Genomic DNA, 16,910 nt, shown 5'->3' on the forward strand with positions numbered 1-16,910 from the left:
TCCTAGATGACACGCAACCCATACAATATGCCTTGTCCGAAATGAATAAATGTTGTTGCCTTTTGGTAAAGGCCCAAACCCCTCATCCTGCCATTTTGTTTTCCAGGAGCTTGAGGACGGCCTGGATGAAGCGTTCTCAAGGTGAGGGCTCGTGGTTGCGTCTCTCCTACAGCCCCCATGAACCGTTTCTTCACAGCAGTTCCTCGACACAAGCTGTTCTGGAAATAGCCCAGTGGTTTGGCCTGGACTGGCAGTAAACGCTGCCACTCCCTCCTCATGGCTTACCGCTGAGCACTCCCAGGCCCTGGAGAGCCTGAAGGGTCTCGCTTTACAGGCCTCGGCACACCCTAAGTCATCTGCTGCCATGGCTGCTTCCACTGGGACTATTTCTTCTGTCTACTCTCCTAGGCCACACAGTGAGAGAGAGGGGGAGAGATTCCATTTGGTAACAAAACAGAGCAGTTTTTTTGGGTCAAACGTGGTCTCTGTTAAATACCGACCATTTTCCCATGTCTGTATATAACTACCAGTACCCAGATGAGGTTGTTAGACTGAGGGTTTGAGGGTTTGGGAAGCCGAGATGCGACTCTTAACCCTCGTGCTGCCTTCGGGTCACATGACCCAAAGGTTCATAACGAACCATCGTTGTGTTTACCCAATTTTACCCAATACAAAAACAAATTAAAATAATTTTCTTTTAACCTTTGCAATGTGGGGGGTCTGAGACAGCCCAACGGTTAAAAGAAAATGCTTCACTTTGTCTTTGTATGCGGTAAATCTGTCGCAATACGACGGTGGGTCACAATGACTGATGGGTCAGAATGACCCGAAGATAACACAAGGGTTAATGTGTATTTGTTTATATTCTCTTACCGCAGCCCTGAAGTAATGCCGTCTAATTCAACTCTTATCGGTGCTTTCAGTTTCCACGGCGCTGTTTAGCATTTCTTGTCAGTTAATTTGATGGCGCTTTATTTCTCTTTCTCCCTGCCTTCTTTCTCTCTCACTCTGTCTCCAAGTCACACTGTCACCTTCAGCAAGTTCTTTATACTCGCTGTAACCAGCCGCTAAGAGGCCATTTTAGGCCAGTTATCAGATGATTATTTGTCAGCTTGCAGTAATTACACCATGCACAGTTAATCTCAGCGGCCCTCATTAAGGAGGAGGCTCAAATGAGGGGTGAGGGTACATCATTTCAAGAAAACATTCTGCTGTTAGCATGCTTTTCATGTAACCAGGATTTAACTTCAGTTGATCGTATTGTTTCATGGTGCAGCCAGACTGGTGTCAGCTAGGAATACTAATATCTGTCTCTTCCGAGTTCCCTGTCTGAAGCTTATATTTAACTGTAGGGGACATTTTGTCCACTGGAGTCACTTTAAAGGTGACAGGCAGTTGCAGCACCTTTTTAACAAGCTTGTGGCACCACTTTGCGTATGGATTTTCGAAGCCAAAAACCGACCGCAACACAAAAGAGAGCACCAGACCTCCCCCCCTTCTACACTTTGCTATTTATAAAGTGTGTGTATTGACAGGCTTATTTAGCTTTTGGTTCATGCTTGTTCTTTCCCCTCTCCTCCCCTGGGAGGAAGCGGGGTGGAATGGGGTCAGTCTTTTCCTCTGTGTTAGACGAAAGAGCTTTCTCAGGGAAAGCTTGTTTAATGGCAGTTGGGCTTTTGTCCCTCGAATAGGGTTGGAGCTTGTACAGTGTGGCACTGCTGGGTGGCAGCACTCTGGACACACGCTCACCTGCCACCCTCCAGTCTGAGAGGTGGAGGGGACTCGCGACGACAGACTTCCTTTGTTCTGTGAAGGAAGAAAGCAACGCTTTTTCGTGGAGAGTCATGTTGTCCCTCTTGTTTGTTTTGATCCGTAGGACTTCTCAGCTTGAACCTGCATTGCTTTGTTTAACCCCTTTCTCTGTGTGTAGTTTAGTTTACTGGGAGCTGCATAGTATGCTTACCTAACCCCCCGTTCCCTATACAGTCCTAAACAGCAAGAAGCTGAAGTGAGGTGTTTTCACCATGACCAATGCTATGCAAAACCCAAATCCTGTTTGCCATTAGAGCGACTGCATTGCCATCTGCTGGCAGCCGACTCTTACTGCAGCGTTCACCAACACACATCCAGTCCTGCCCCTTGTTGATCCAGCTGTGTGATTTGTCTGACTCTTTGACGTTTCCTTTGCACCCCTCCCAGCCGCAGTCTGGATAGTTTTGAATCGTACTCAGGTAATCACAAGATCATTTACTGGACACGCCATACGTTGTGTCCATCATTTCCCTCCTTCCTTAGTCACCATCCTCCTCCACTCGCCCTCACCCTCACCCTCACCCCCCTCACCTCAGCCCATCTGTCTCAGCATGGATGTTATATAGTACACACACGGTACATAGAGACATGGACAGATAAACAGTACATAACATTTTGGGCAGTGCCGGTCCTCCTATATACTTTCAGCAGTATCTGAACCCTGTCCCATACTCATTGACAAATATTCATATTTAGAGAGAATTTAGACTCGACGTTTTGCATTTTGTCTAAGATCATGACGTTGTCTCGTTATTTTCGTTGTGTGTTGTTCTGCCTCACGCCATCAGCCATTCGCACCCCGTTGTTGCCACGGCACTGAATGAGTGATGTCATGGTGAGCTGACTAGTGTTCATGTGTTAAGAGTCTGTCTGGTGTTAACTAGTTTTCCACCATACTATGACCCATGCCTCAACATTTTCACTTAGATGTTTTCTATGAATAGTTCCTGATAATCCAGGGCTGACATTGTGTTTGTAGCTGGTCATTTTACTACACAAGTCATACATTAATCATCACTCTGGCTTGTTGGGGCTTCCCCCTTTCCAAACACGATTGAGTTTGTGAAAAATAAAATTCAGTCTCTTAACATAGTAAATTATATACTTTTTTTCTTGTGTTCCACAGACTCGCTGAGTCTCGCAATAACCCCCAGGTCCTGGACATTGGGGTAAACCCTCAGGACTTGAACACTGAAGAGTGCCTGTCCCCTAGCAACTGGGACAAAACAGACGGAGACAGTGCTGAGAAAGACGACATGTTCGGCTTCTAAAAGGAGAAAAACGAACGCAGCCACGGAGAGGAAGAAGAGAGGGAGAGTGCAGGAAACTAGAGAGATGCGGATGAAAGGAAGAGAGGCGATGAGGGAGACTGGTAGCATCAATGGTGTTTTGGACTTGATCCCTGCTGCAGACCTCGTAGTGGTGCCACCTGGTGGCTGAGGAAGTTATGGTGTCTAACTGACCAAGGGAGGCCAGAACCTGATGGCCCCAAGAACTCAAACCAAAGCAATATCAACTCAATGTGTTATTTGTTTTCTTCATCAACCATACCATCATCATTTTGTTACAGTCCACAACAAATTAAATGTCATTTTTGGTTGCCCACTGTATGTTATGCTATGTACTGTCTGTATTTTAGTACACCAAATTATGTATATGTATGTATGTATGTATATAAACAACAGGGAGGTGGGGAGGAAAGGTTTATCACTAAGGCACCATTTCACATGGATACATCAACATGGATTTAAATGTCAAGACATCCCTGGTCAGGTGTGATGTATAACTTCCAGAAGGGTTTTGTTGTGATGTTTCCATTAGTATCTGTGGATGGAGTTGTGACTTACTCAAAGGGACAGTGTCACTGGTGATTGATGTGAAGCCAGTGAGTAAAGCCAAAAATGAGCAGGGAACAAATGTGGTTTCTGTCATCTGCTCTGGGCTCAGTGGTCTGCCTCTTGGGCATAAAGGCTTTAAGAAAACGTACTCGCAGTGTGCAGTATTGTATGACTATTAATTGAGTGTGTGGACATGTGTGTTTATGTGTATAAAAAAAGACAATCATATTTTTTTTCTATTGCAAGATCTATTTTTGCACTCTTCATTCCTATCCAAAGCACATAATTTCATGTTGGGGGAAAAACATTAATTTACCATCAAGCTCACTATACTGTATGTACCATTGTTTTGTTTGATAAGGTTGCTAACAAATATTTGACTAGTTAACATCATGGGGGTGGGGCAAAGGACATGTGGGTTGATGTTTTTGATAAGATCAGTGTTACTTTTTACAATTTTGTTACAGTTTGAAATTAATTTAAATACTTTCATTGAATATGTTGCACCCATATACGATAGAATTCAATAAAAAAAATATTATAAGTGTGTCCCGTGAACCCCAAAAAACACATTTTTGTCTGACGTGAATGCGTGTCTGTTCAATGACAGGCAATAATTTGATGACGACAGTTACAAGTGCATGGTGGAGAACTAGCAGTTCAGCATAGTAATCGGTAAGTTAAAATGTGAAATGTACATGACGCAATATACAGTAAGTTCATGCATTTCGGGACATACTTGATATTACCCTAACCCTAACTCTTTTCTATTCATATTGACTGAATGCAAGCCAACGTTAATATAGCGAACACTGACGCAGTTAACAAAATGTCTCACAGTGTACATAAACTTAGCCTGTTGCTACCAAAATAGTTCAGTTTCAGGCTAATTATGCAGGGCCGAGGTAATTGATGTAATTAACAGGTGTTACCGTACTATCAAACCCCTTTTAGAGTGATCTATAACCTGGATGACGCGTGTCAAATTGACACGTTATTCTGGTTTTAAATCTAGCTAGCTTAAGCTTGTTTACCGGAAGCGACAGAAAAGCATGCTCTCGTGTAGACATAACCTACAGTAGGGAGTAGGCGTAGGTGTTATATGTTTTCACATAAGCTACTGTGGGTGAGCAGATCCGACTAGAATCAAAGTGAATTGCATCACATGTATATGTTTTCAAGGGAGCAGAAAGAAGGCAGAAGTCGAAAATGAATCAGCCAAGCTCTTCCAGCTACAGAGCCAGACATGTCTTTAAGAGACCATGGGATGAAGACTCTGATTCGACCTCTGATGACACTTTAGAGACTCCCGTCAAAAGGACCTACAATTCAGGAACTGTCTTCCCAGACAGTGTGTGTGTTCCTGCCTCCACTTCTGTTCCCCAAACAATACCGCCTCTTGAGAAGAATTCAGTCTGGGATGGGGGATATGACTCTCCATGCCTTAGTGAGGGGGACATAGTGTCAAGCAGTTTATCTCCACGTCATTCGCAGGTCTCTGAGAGCCACAAGTCGGATCCTGAGGAGGTCACACTCGATCTGGGCTTTGACTGTGAAGCTGAGATCATGTACTTGAGTCCTGTCGTAAGAAGAGGCTCTGATGAGCTGAACACCTTCAAACGAAGCTATCAGAGTTTTGATGATGAAGACTGTCATCAGAAACCCAGTGGGTCTAGTCAAAGTCTTGAACAGGGGGCTGGGTATAGAAGGGGGAAAGAAGAGAACAAGGGAGAGCAAGACAAAAATAAAAAAATTGACAAAAGTTACCTTTTTATGGCCGGCATTAAGGCCTGTAGAGTGGGAAAAAATATCAGGGATTCATGCCTTCAGCCCCTGGACACATCCAGCCCTCTGGTTAGCAGGAGAGAGAATATGCCTAGTCCGCTATCCTGTGTAGAGGGTAAGCCCCTACTTACCCCTAAGACCAACAAGAGCCAAGCTGAAGTGTTTGAACAATATTCCTCCTTTACGTTAGAGGACTGTTCTTACAGCTTGTTTGATACAGGAGAGGGTACGGAAGGTACTGTTGGTGGTCCTAAGAGTGCCACAATGGCACCTAGGGCCAGAGCAGTTTGTGCTGAGACCAATGCAGGTAAGGGGTGTGGTCTTCCTTCAGTCCAGGACTGTCCAGTCTCTTCTGTAGATAAAAAGGTTACCATGGAGATTAGCAAAAGGATCACCAGATCTATGCAACCACAGGTAAGGATTCTGAACCCCACAGATATATGGCATGTTCAATATCTTAATTTTAAGAGTTTTCATAATAGACAGTGTTTTTTAATTCATATACAACTGTTAAATAAATCCAGTATTCTGTTTGCTATTTTTTCAGATTCCATCTCTGGTTCAGGCAAAGTCTGAGAGAGTGGCTCCAAGCCTGAAAAGTAACAACATCAAGCCAGCACTTAACATCACTCAACCCCAACCGAAAGAGATCAAGACAGTTACAACTCAGCTGAAAGCCATCCCTGTACAAAACAATTCTGTACAAAAAACTATCCAACCAGGCCAGGCTGACCAAAGACTGGGAAATGTTAACCAACCACCCAACGAAACTACCAATCCAGTACCAAAACAAATTACTGAGCCATTATCAAAACAAATGACCAAGCCTGTATCGAACCAAACGGCCAGGCCAATACCAAAACAAATTACCAATCCGGTACTAAACCAAACAGTCAAGCCGGTACCAAAACAAACTATCACAACGGCACAAACTCAGCCTAAAGTCAAACTACCTCCACTTGTACTAGAGGTCAAGGAAACCCAGCCAGCTGTAAACAAAGGAGTCCCAAAGAAAAAAGTAATCCAGAAAAATAGAAGGGTGGACATGCTACCTCCAAGGTATAGTATATTCTGCAACACTGTAGTTTGTGCCTAATGTCATCCTGTTAATCACCTCCAGAGGGAGCAATTTGATCATTCATTTGTCCACAGTCAAATCTCCCTCTATCTCAGCGACAACAGAGTGTGTATGTTCTTTATTGCCTGGCAAAAGTAGATCTGTGATTAGAAACTGGCTTCAGATTGTTTACTCCATCACTGTCAGATGAGTATGGTGGATAGAGGAATGTTGATCTGGAATGTTGGACTAGAGAGGATAGATGTCCAGTCTGCTAGATGGTGGCTGTCTTGTCTGTTTCAGGCCAGTGATCAGAGAGGATTTCCTGCAGCAGCAGAGGAGGTACTATGTGGGGACAGTCAACCAACATAATGAGGAGAATATGAATGTAGACCAACGTTCAGTAAGAGGTACTGAAAATTATTATTCAACGCATTTCAATGAAGCGCAACACAATACAAAAAATAGAAATAATCAAAATACAGGCTAATCAGTGCAGAGCACGAGTTTGTGAAGTCTGCATGTGAAAGAGTGTGTGTTTGTGGTATATACAGGTGAAAGAGTGTGTTTGTGGTATAAAGAGTGTGTTTGTGGTATTTGCAGGGCTAATGCAGGAGCTTCTCAGCCTGATGGATACATTGGCAGCTCAAGGACCAGGCTTCAATGGCCAGCCATGGCAGCACCCCTCTGACCTCACCTGCAGGTACATACTGTGGTGATTAACTCCAGATGTGTGTGTCTGACATGCATGTGTGTGCTCTTAGAGGTGAGATGCATCCAGTGAATAACTAATTTCATATTGGAATATAACTTGTTTTGTTCTGGTTTTAATAGAAATTACCGTGTGGGTTTTGGTAATATAATTCCAAGGTATACTTTGGTACAATGGAAGAACAAGAGCAACTTTTATCACAAACGCTTTGCCAAGGTCCCTCTCTTCTTTGAGAGAAGTCCAATTCCTTAAACTGGATCATAGAAGAGGAACAGTGGATATAATCTTCGATCAAAGTTTGCCCTTTTTTTCCTCTTCTGTTCATGTCGTTATGCTTTGTACACTAATTTCAAATGTATTTCTGCATTGCTTTGAGAAATCAAAAGGATGTTATAATCAAAAGGATGTTATGTATAACTAATAATTTTATAATCAACGGGGAACTAAATTTAATTGACGTTGACATTTCATATTGTTTCAAGTTATTTATCTTGCAAAGTCAAGCTGTTAATGAGAATAAAGGTTACATTATACTTGTTGGCTGTGTGGAAGGCCAAAATTGGGCTTTCTCGGTGTTTGTTCATTGTTGGAGACAGCTTTCCTCTGTCTGCGAAATAAAAGTGTTTTCATTGGATTAATTACTTGACTATTAAGATTGGATTGTTAGTATGTAAAGTTTCTGTAATAAAATGTATGGTGAATTATATTGTTCTCTTTTGATCATTGTTATAGGATGGGACATTTTGTTACAGAAATTTTAATAATGTTTTGAACATTGTATTTCTTAAAAAAAAGTGTTTGAAAATATGGTATTTATTAAACTGTACAGTATAGGGTTAGGGTTAGAGCACTACTAGTGCTCGTATATGCGTAGTAGCAGATTGCTACCCGCGGTGTTAAACATCACTGAGAAAGATCTCTTCCGTGAACCTCTTGACCTCGCATTGCACCTGTGAGTGTTTTTTTGAAATTCCTCTTGCGGTGGACTACGAAAAAAGTCGTAAGTAAAAGCTTCTTCATTCAGAAAGCGCTACAGATCACATGTATTAACTTGCATTGAAACTCAAGGTAAAATGTAGGAAGATAATGTGTTTAACTAATTAGAAAAGTAGCTAGCCACATCCTCATGCACTGCACGGGCTTGTCGGTACTAGTTGCAACATTTTGGGCCCACTTAATTCTGCTGGAAAGGTATCCGATTTCCTCAACATAAGCCTGTACTTAACCATTAACTGTACTGTTGTCAGTCAATGGCAAATTCCAATTCAACTTCACATCTTCATTTTCCAGGACAGTCGATGATCCTGACTTCTTGTTTCTATTACGTCGTTAGCTAGCTACTTGTAGTCTAAGCTTTGTTTGGTTAAGTTCTCTGGCCTTGTTATTTGGCGGGATGGAGAATGCTAGCATAGCTAATAGTATGAAAACAATTTCTCATCGACTTGGTGTTGAGAAATCAAGTTATGAAAATGGTAGCCATGGGCACTTGAGACCCCTGTCTGTGTATGCCAGGAGGATGGTATCTTGTGGAAATGTTCAGTCAAACATCAACCATTTGTGGGAAAATTCAAATCCATTTTGCAACTTGAAAATAGAGATTGTGACCAGTAGTGATTCCAAAAGTCAGAAAAGGCGACTTGATGACTCTTGCCTTGATGATACTTATGAGACTCCTGCTAAAAAGCTCTGGAACCCACAAAATACTGTGTCCCCAGATCTTGCATGTGTCATAGATTCCTGGAACCCCCTTCCAGAAATACACCAAGCCTCATCTGGCCCTAAAACGGTGTCATCAGGTGTGAAGAATTTGGTAGTAGACCACGAGGAAGGTAGGACACCAGGTTCAGGGCTCAGCGTTAAGCATGTTAAAAGTGAGCTCTCAGGGGTGTCAGATGGTAGACAGGGGGGTATGCTGCCAGGCAGTTTATATCCAAACCCACTAGAGTTGGATCGAGAGAATGTGGCACTGGACTATGGTACTGCCTTTGACTGTGACATTGACGATATCATGTGCCTGAGCCCCATACACAGTGACAGCAGCAGCAATGACAGTATTGATGATTTAATCTCAAGCTGCCAGAGCCTTTATGAATATAGCAATTCTGACAAGGCTGGTGGCCAAAACTATTCTGTCTTAGATCAAAGTTTGCTAAAAGAGTCTGCCCAAAAGCAGGGTCTGGTAAAACAGAGGGCAGGGGAACAGAAGAGGTTTCTTGGTGGTGAGAGCTTTTCTGGGTCCTTTCTGAATGCACTTAGAGAACAAAAGAAGGATGTGTGTGAGGCAGAGACACCTCTGCGGCCCCAGGCCTTCTCCAGCAGCACTTTGGTCAGTGTGAGAGCGAAAGGGGTGCAGCTGCTGGCTTCACTGTTGGAGGACAGAGTGGAACGGAAGGCTCCCTGTCCCCTGGAACCCAAGAAAGGCCAAGCTGAGGTGTGTCAGCAGCACCTCTCCTTCAGCCTGGAGGACTCCCTCGATACGTGTGGGGCCTTGTTGATTCCAGTGGAGGGTGCAGAGGAATGTTTAGACGGAGCCACAGGGGAGGTTTGGAACATAGGAGACCCTTTACTCCAGTCCTCAGTTTGTCACTGTAGCACAGACCCACTCGTAGAAGTGTGTGATGAGAGAAGTGAGGGAAAGGAGGAGGGGAAGAACAAGGGAGGCGTGATTAGTTCAGCCCAGGAGTGGCAGGTGGAGGAGGTAGCTGTGGAGACGAGCTACGAGACTACTTTGCCTCTGCAGGTCCAGGTAAAGATATCGGAATGACTGGCTGACATAGAAAATTCTTAAGATTTACTTATGAATTTGATCAACATTTCCTGTTGATAAAATATAATGTCTGGCTTCACAACCAAGCATTTTTTAATTGTTTATACCTGTTCAGGTCAGGTCGGTGGTTGTGGTTCCCGACCTCCAGATCAGCAACAAATCACCAACTCTTCAGTCTCCACCTAAACAGAATGAGAGCAAAAGCCCCCCTCAACCCAGAGAGGTCCAAAAGAAGACCCAATTTCAACACAAAGAGAGCAACAAAAAAGACCGGAAGGCCACCATGTCACGGTACTGATCTGTGCATTCATCCAGTCAGTGTGAAGTCCTCTTATCACCTCTCGATAGAACTCTATTGCCATGTCAGCTTTCATTGGATAACTTTGTTGACAAGGCATTGAATGGTAAAAAGGTCACCTGTCTCTTCAAATATGCCTTGCCCAATGCCCAAAGCAATGGGATTTGGTAACTGAATGAATGATACAACAAGCTGCTTAGCTTGGCATCAAATACAGTTTTAGGGATTGGCAGTCGGTGGGACACACAGGGCATATCTATATTGTTGGACGAGGGTGGATGTCTTGTCTGTTCCAGGCCGGTGGTGTTTGACAGGGAGAAGGACTGGCAGCATGAGAAGAGGGTCTACGCGGACTCAGTCACCCGTCACATGAAGGAGAATGTAGGGGTAGGACAAGGTACTGTGTGAGGATCAGAGTTGGGTAATGTTACTTTTTAAAGTAACTAATTACAGTTACTAGTTACATTTCTTGTAAAGTAACTAGTTACGTTACTTGCTGTAAAGATTAAGGCGTAAAGTTACTTTTGCGTTACATTAAGAAAAGTATTTTATTTCTAAGACAATTCACCTTGGTCACTCTTATGCACTGAAGGCACATTTAATGGGTTGATCTCAGCAATAGCATATATTCTACTGAATATTCAGTGTCACTCGGATATAACACGATCAGTCCTCATTATACAGTAAGATGGATCAAGGTAATCCACCATAATGAAAATCAATATTTGCATTAAGTTTAAGGTAAATTGGGCTCGTGAGACTGCTCACCAAAAGAACGAAGGGGAAGCAGTCTAGCAGATTATAACTAGGTACCTAGCGAAAAGTAACCTCAACTTTCCTTGACTTTTAGCTACATGCAGAGGGCTTGCGACCAAAAGACTAACTTGAGTAACGCGTTACTTTTTTGAACAAAGAACTAGTAACGGATTCATTCAATTAAATAATTAACGCGTTAAGTTATACTCGTTACCTAACAAAAGTAGTTTGACTACAATGTAACGCGTTACTCCCAACACTGGGAGGATCTCCAATTATTTCAACAGTCTACCCAGACCTCCAATAGCCCTGAAACCTGATGATGTTGGAATATGAGAAGTGCTGATTGTGTGTGTGCAGGGGTGATGACAGAGCTGCACAACCTGATGGACCATGTAGCACACCAGGGACCAGGCTTTAATGGCCAGCAATGGCAGCACCCATCTGACCTCACACGCAGGTACATGTTGTAGTGTACTTGTGTTTGTTTGTGTGCGTTATGAGGTGAAATGCAGTTCGTGGACGACTGTGAAGACTAGCTGTGGCTTTGTATGCATTTTTGTTGCAGAAATTACGAAGTGCGTTTTGGCAATGAGGTGCTAAAGTTCAGTTTGGACCAATGGAGGTATCAGAGCTACAGAAAACATAAGCGCTTTGCCTTGGTCCCAAAGCTTTTCAAGAGGAATACAAAAAATTAAGTCAGAGAAAGCCTGACCAAACTGTTCTTAAGTTGGTTTAAAATGTTTCAAAATGTTAGCACTTGTCTCTCTTTTTTTTATGAAGACCCTGGCAAGAGACTGTTATTAAAAAAAAAAGAATCGTGAAGAGGGCTGCATTTGCAGTTATGGCAGGACCGGCACAACTGTTCTTATCTTTGCTGTTTATTATGTTTGGGGTTTTTCTTGCATGCGTGAAATGCTTTTTGGAAGTTATAATATTATGTTAATATTGATTGCTGTGTGAGTTGATAAATATTGCAGATTTAGTTATTATTATTATTTGTTTGTTTTGTTATTGTGCTTTTTAAGTCATGAGCCAGTGCCTCCAAATTTTCCAGAATCTAGCAAAATCCAAGATCCATGTGTCAAGTTTACTTTACGTCTTTCTAATATATTAGCCTGGCACATTTTGCTGGTGTTTGATATATCTCTGGTCAGACAACTCTTCATAGGACACTCCACCAAAAAAATATTAAAAATATTAAACCATTTTAAAAAGATTGAGTCCTTTCTATTAGTGGAAATGAACAGAGCTTCAGTTTGAGGCAAACAACGTACAGTATATGCTTCCTGCAGGTTTTTAGTGGAGTAATTTAAGTGTTTTCATTACTGTACCTGGAGTTGCATGCACAGGCTGTGACATTTGGCTGGCTCCTGTCACAACCTTGCATCTTCCAGTTTAACACACCTTTGTTCCAGCTCCTTCTACAGTGCTTGTGGAGTGAACTTCACTTCCTCACGGAACTCGTATATAGTTTAATTAATATTTCAATATGTCCACAGTCCCTATACAGTCGCAGGTCCAGTGCACTCTGTTAAACGCCTTGCAATGCCAGGCGCAAGTTAAGCATAGTGAAAAGAAAGAGGGTCATTCATTATGTAAATACATGTCTTATGTAAGCCTGGAGTTCTTTAACTGGAAGGTATTTTTTCCAGCCCTGCCCCACAAACATCAAGAGAACCTCTTGTTAAACAGACCTCTCCACATTCATTCTGAAGCTGAAAAAGATGCAAATGGATTTTAATTAATTAGGTTTTGAGGTGGACACAACTCTGGTGTCATGACTGGACAGTGGACACGCGTGGCATTCCATTTGCACACACACACACAACATTTTTTTATCTGAAATTCCAGGATATATTTCAGTGTTCTAATGTGCTATGTTCACATGTAGAACAGCAGTGCTGTGTCTGACAGGCCGGACGGGCCTGTGCTCAGTCTGTCCCTGCCTCTCTGTGGTCTCATTAAAACTGCAAATGTGTGCCCACCTCAGGCATTCAACCCCTAACCTCAAGGTATCAACATATAGTTTTGTATGTTTGTGTATTTGTGAGTGTGTTGACATTTGCTTGCGAGACATGTTGAAAGCTGTAAGTGGAATTGTAAGTAAATATTGTAAATATTGTAAATATGTCTGTGCACTCTCCCTGGTCTGTATTTTCACTGACTATGCAGCTGATACTGCCTCAACTGTGTACGGTATCTGCTAGTGCGGAGTGCAATTAGGTGTGTTGTGTGGGGGGGCTGTGTATTTTGGAAGTTATGAGCAACTGATGTAGCCTAGATCTCACCAGCATGACCCGTGTCCTTTGAGTAATGTAAGCTGTTAAAAGTAAGGCTGTCTACAAATCCACTGCCTGCCTGTCTCAGCCCAGTCATCCAGAAGATGTGTGTGTGTGCCTCGTGAACACATGCTGTGAAGACTGCTGTGCACGTGCGTGGGAGACGGGAGCTACCCAAGCGACGATCTTGCATCTGACATCACGTGCGTGATCCTCCTAGCAACGTGAACGTCGTTTTTGTTTATTTAATGCCTTTCTGATGATCTGATTATCAGAGTCCTAAAGCGAGAATGCTCCAGCTGTTACGTTTGCCAAACTGTCCAAATGAGGTGTGATAGGAGAATATCTCACAATGAGTTGTCATCAAGTCACTGAATGCCCAACTTTCTATCTTTCCTGTGTGGTCAAGCGGTACGTGTTGGGATTGGTCTTGTATTGACACGTTGGAGAGATCTGTAAATGTAATCTACTGTGGAATTTGAGCTCACAGCTATTTGTAAGGCTCTAGTGTGTAAGGCCTGTCTTTCTGTCTTTGTGAATCTAGGCACGTTTTGTATTCAGATTGCTGACTCCACATAAAATGTGGTTGCTTGATATCGTGTTGTTTGGATATTTATTGACTAGAATGAATCTGGAGGCCTGTCAGAACTCTGAGAGCAATGAGGGGGGATATTGCATGTGGTTGGCTGGCGCTGGTTCCTGACAGTTCTGGTGAACATTTTCAGCAATGCATTATTCAAGAAGGGAAAGGAGATGTCTGCGTTCTTAAAATGTCAAGGCCTAAGTCCCTCCATTTCAAGTCCATCCAGATCCCCTTTCGAGACAGACACTATCTGAATATCTGAAAAGTAAATGTTACTTGTTTAAACCAAAGTAGCCACACAGTACATTCCTGTCATTCTTATGTCAACATTTATAGGAAGTGGACCAGAACAGTATTGAGAGGAAAGCAGAAAAGTCTTTGGGGAAAATGTTAGATTATTTTATTAAGCATACACAAGTTAGCATACACCATATTCTTCATAATAGAAATTGTGTAACCTTGTGCATAATAATAGAACCATGCTAGCCCTCTTTAAGCAGTGACTGTTGTATATGTTGAACATTGAATATAAACAGGATGGCATTGATAAAGCATTTCATGTTTTCTTAACCATGCTTTTTTGTAAATCTCTCTTTACAGTGGTAAAGTTCCCACAGTTATGAGGCCTACATCATTACGGATCGCTTTAAATATAAAGAAATACTTCTACCATGGTTCTTTGAATGCCAACAATGATTACCAGTTTGTCTTTACTTTATGTACAATACAAAACCAAAATGAATGGAATTATAATCCCATCCCAAGCTTTCTGTTATTTCAAGAGCAAAGCAACTTCTCAGGGAAATCTTTTGAACAACATAAGAAACACGTCCAAAAACCAAATGACTCTCAGCATCATAAAAAGGTAAAACACGACCACATTGGAATGTTGAGTTCTTACAGTCTTTCATATATATTCTTTCTTTTGAGAAGACAAAAGTCAACGAAAACAATGTTCGCTTGCAGCCTAATTGCATTTCATCTGAGTACATCTCCTTGGCATCTCCCAGTAACTGTAGAGGCAGGTGAAGGTATCGTGTCATACTGTACACATTCTAACAGGTGGGGGTCTGCCCAATGACTTTAATCCAGAAAAAAGAGAGAAAACTGAGATATTGTGGTGTAGCAGAGGGCAGTCAACCTCTGCTCAGATGACTAGGCCTGTGTGGGCTCCACATACTACATGACGTTAGGACGATCTGGCACCTCCTCTAGTTTTGAAACCACTAGACAAGACCCCATGCTTTTTGTGACACCTAAAGCCACTCTCTTTGGACGTGGCACAGGAAGCACAACCTTCTCGAGTCAACCAACAATATGTCACCAACCATGTTTACAAGACAGACCTGGTGGCTTGGCGCTGATCTCTTTTGTGAAAAGTCCCTCGTGCGTTGGATGATGATGCCTCCTCAGTGCAGGTCTGCAACCGTCTGCACGCCACAGAGCGAGCTTAGACACGAGCTTGGCAGCATAACAAAAACATGGTTTACATTAGCCCTACATTTATGCCTGCTCTTAAAACAGCCACATAAAATGCTGTATTTACAGTTGCCACCAAGAACAGCAAACCATAATCCAAAATGATTATAATACACTCAATTAAGAATGAGCTTCATAGATCTAGGCTATAGATACATAAATGCTTCATTAACAATGCCCTTGCACCCTCACCGTACAGCTCTGAGTAAGGGGACGAGTTCCAAGTTGCCGAAACCAAGATTAAAATTGAAATACTAATTGAAAACTTGAAGTTGGTGTATGAAATCTGTTGGGGTTCCATTGAAAGATTGAGCATTAGCAACCTACAGGCATGGCCACAGTTCAAAGAAATTATCCTGGGAGATGATCATCATTATCTGTTACTGAGTCGACAGATGCCTATCGATCGGAGGAAGGGAGGGAGGAAGTGAGTTGTGAGTATGGATGGCAGTCGTAACCTTCAGCACCAAACTTTTCTAAGAGCTGCTAAGCACTCTGGGTAATGCAGCAGAACAGCGCTTGGAGACCTCACTACTAGAGCTGGTCCTCGGAACAGCGATGCGTCTGTGGTAATCAATCAGATAGGCCTGTTCACCTCTCTCTGCTCTTCCTAGCTCTCTCGCCCTGGCTCCCTTCACCTCCGTCTCTCACTCCCACTGTCTCTACTTAAAACCTGCTCTTGTCCCTGACATGAATCAGCGCGGATTAGAGAATTTGAACCAGAGTTCTTCCACTCTTTCTCATTAAAGGTGGAAGTGGAGCGGGAGAGAGGGAGGGATAAGAGCCATTGCATTAGTCATTGTTCAGCCCACACCCAGCCCCTCCAGAACCTGTTTTCCCCCCATCTTCACCGCCTGTATCTCTCTTTTCCCTTCTCTTTCTCCCACACCCAGGGTTAATCGTCAGCACAGAGTGCGGTCTGTACAAGAAGTGGTAGAACTAGCAGGTGTGTGTCTATGGTTTTGCACAGTGAGACATGGAAAGGTGAAAGCGCGAATGGATGTGATTAGTAAAACGGCATATCCATTCAGTCTACTGAACAAAATGTATGTCCATTATGGGTGTATCATCACTGGATCATTCTCCATATTTTCGGTTTTCAAGGACAGGATAGAAAAAAAACTTGCTTGACCTTCCACAGTCTTTTTAAAGCCATCAACCCCCCCCCCCCCCCCCCCCCAATCAAACAGCTTCAGTACAACATTAGAATGTTACAGAAATGTAGTACGTTGAAAGCAGAGCAGTGAAATCTAAATGCAAGTTTTTCAAATGAAAGGACTTTTATAGTGCCCTTCAGCCATTAATACAAAACTGACACCTTCAACTAAAGACACATTTCTTCCACCTACTGGCATTCCTGCAAACCAGCTAATAAGAATGATATAAAAACCTATGTACACATTGATCTGCCTAAGAATTTTTCAAACAGCATCAATACATTCAGTTTTCTCCATCAAACCTTCTAATTAAGAGACTTGAGAAACACGTTTTCCTGTTTGTTCTTAATCACTTGACCATGGTTGGTCACAGATTACAATATT

The 16,910-nt window shown here is 42.6% G+C and overlaps 2 protein-coding genes across 7 annotated transcripts in view; both read left to right on the forward strand.

Moving 5' to 3' along the window:
• Positions 1–7,908, forward strand: part of ldlrap1b (low density lipoprotein receptor adaptor protein 1b) — a 30,816-nt gene extending 22,908 nt beyond the window's left edge. The window contains exons 1-6 of one of the 6 annotated variants that reach the window (XM_062468731.1): positions 3,085–4,325; positions 4,833–5,849; positions 5,983–6,494; positions 6,796–6,902; positions 7,096–7,195; positions 7,327–7,908. In XM_062468731.1, the coding sequence (XP_062324715.1) occupies positions 4,860–5,849; positions 5,983–6,494; positions 6,796–6,902; positions 7,096–7,195; positions 7,327–7,456 (1,839 nt within the window). In that variant the 5' untranslated portion in view covers positions 3,085–4,325; positions 4,833–4,859 and the 3' untranslated portion in view covers positions 7,457–7,908. The other 5 variants (XM_062468730.1, XM_062468734.1, XM_062468732.1 and 2 more) reach the window with 5 other exon arrangements.
• Positions 7,909–8,095: 187 nt separating this feature from the next.
• On the forward strand, positions 8,096–12,215 carry LOC134026546 (uncharacterized). Its single transcript, XM_062469407.1, has 6 exons — positions 8,096–8,204; positions 8,495–9,950; positions 10,087–10,262; positions 10,566–10,666; positions 11,386–11,485; positions 11,594–12,215. Exons 2-6 carry the CDS (start codon positions 8,598–8,600, stop codon positions 11,721–11,723), a joined length of 1,860 nt encoding a protein of 619 aa, XP_062325391.1. The 5' UTR covers positions 8,096–8,204; positions 8,495–8,597; the 3' UTR covers positions 11,724–12,215.
• The last annotated feature ends 4,695 nt before the right edge of the window (positions 12,216–16,910 follow it).

The sequence above is a fragment of the Osmerus eperlanus genome, chromosome 9 (assembly GCF_963692335.1).
Source record: "Osmerus eperlanus chromosome 9, fOsmEpe2.1, whole genome shotgun sequence".
NCBI lineage: Eukaryota > Metazoa > Chordata > Actinopteri > Osmeriformes > Osmeridae > Osmerus > Osmerus eperlanus.

Coding starts and splice junctions, on each gene's coding strand:
- LOC134026546 (XM_062469407.1), top strand. CDS start 8,598: ATGGAGAATGCTAGCATAGCTAATAGTATGAAAACAATTTCTCATCGA. Junction 10,263..10,565: donor CGGAAGGCCACCATGTCACG/GTACTGATCTGT, acceptor TGTCTGTTCCAG/GCCGGTGGTGTTTGACAGGG. Junction 10,667..11,385: donor GAATGTAGGGGTAGGACAAG/GTACTGTGTGAG, acceptor GTGTGTGTGCAG/GGGTGATGACAGAGCTGCAC.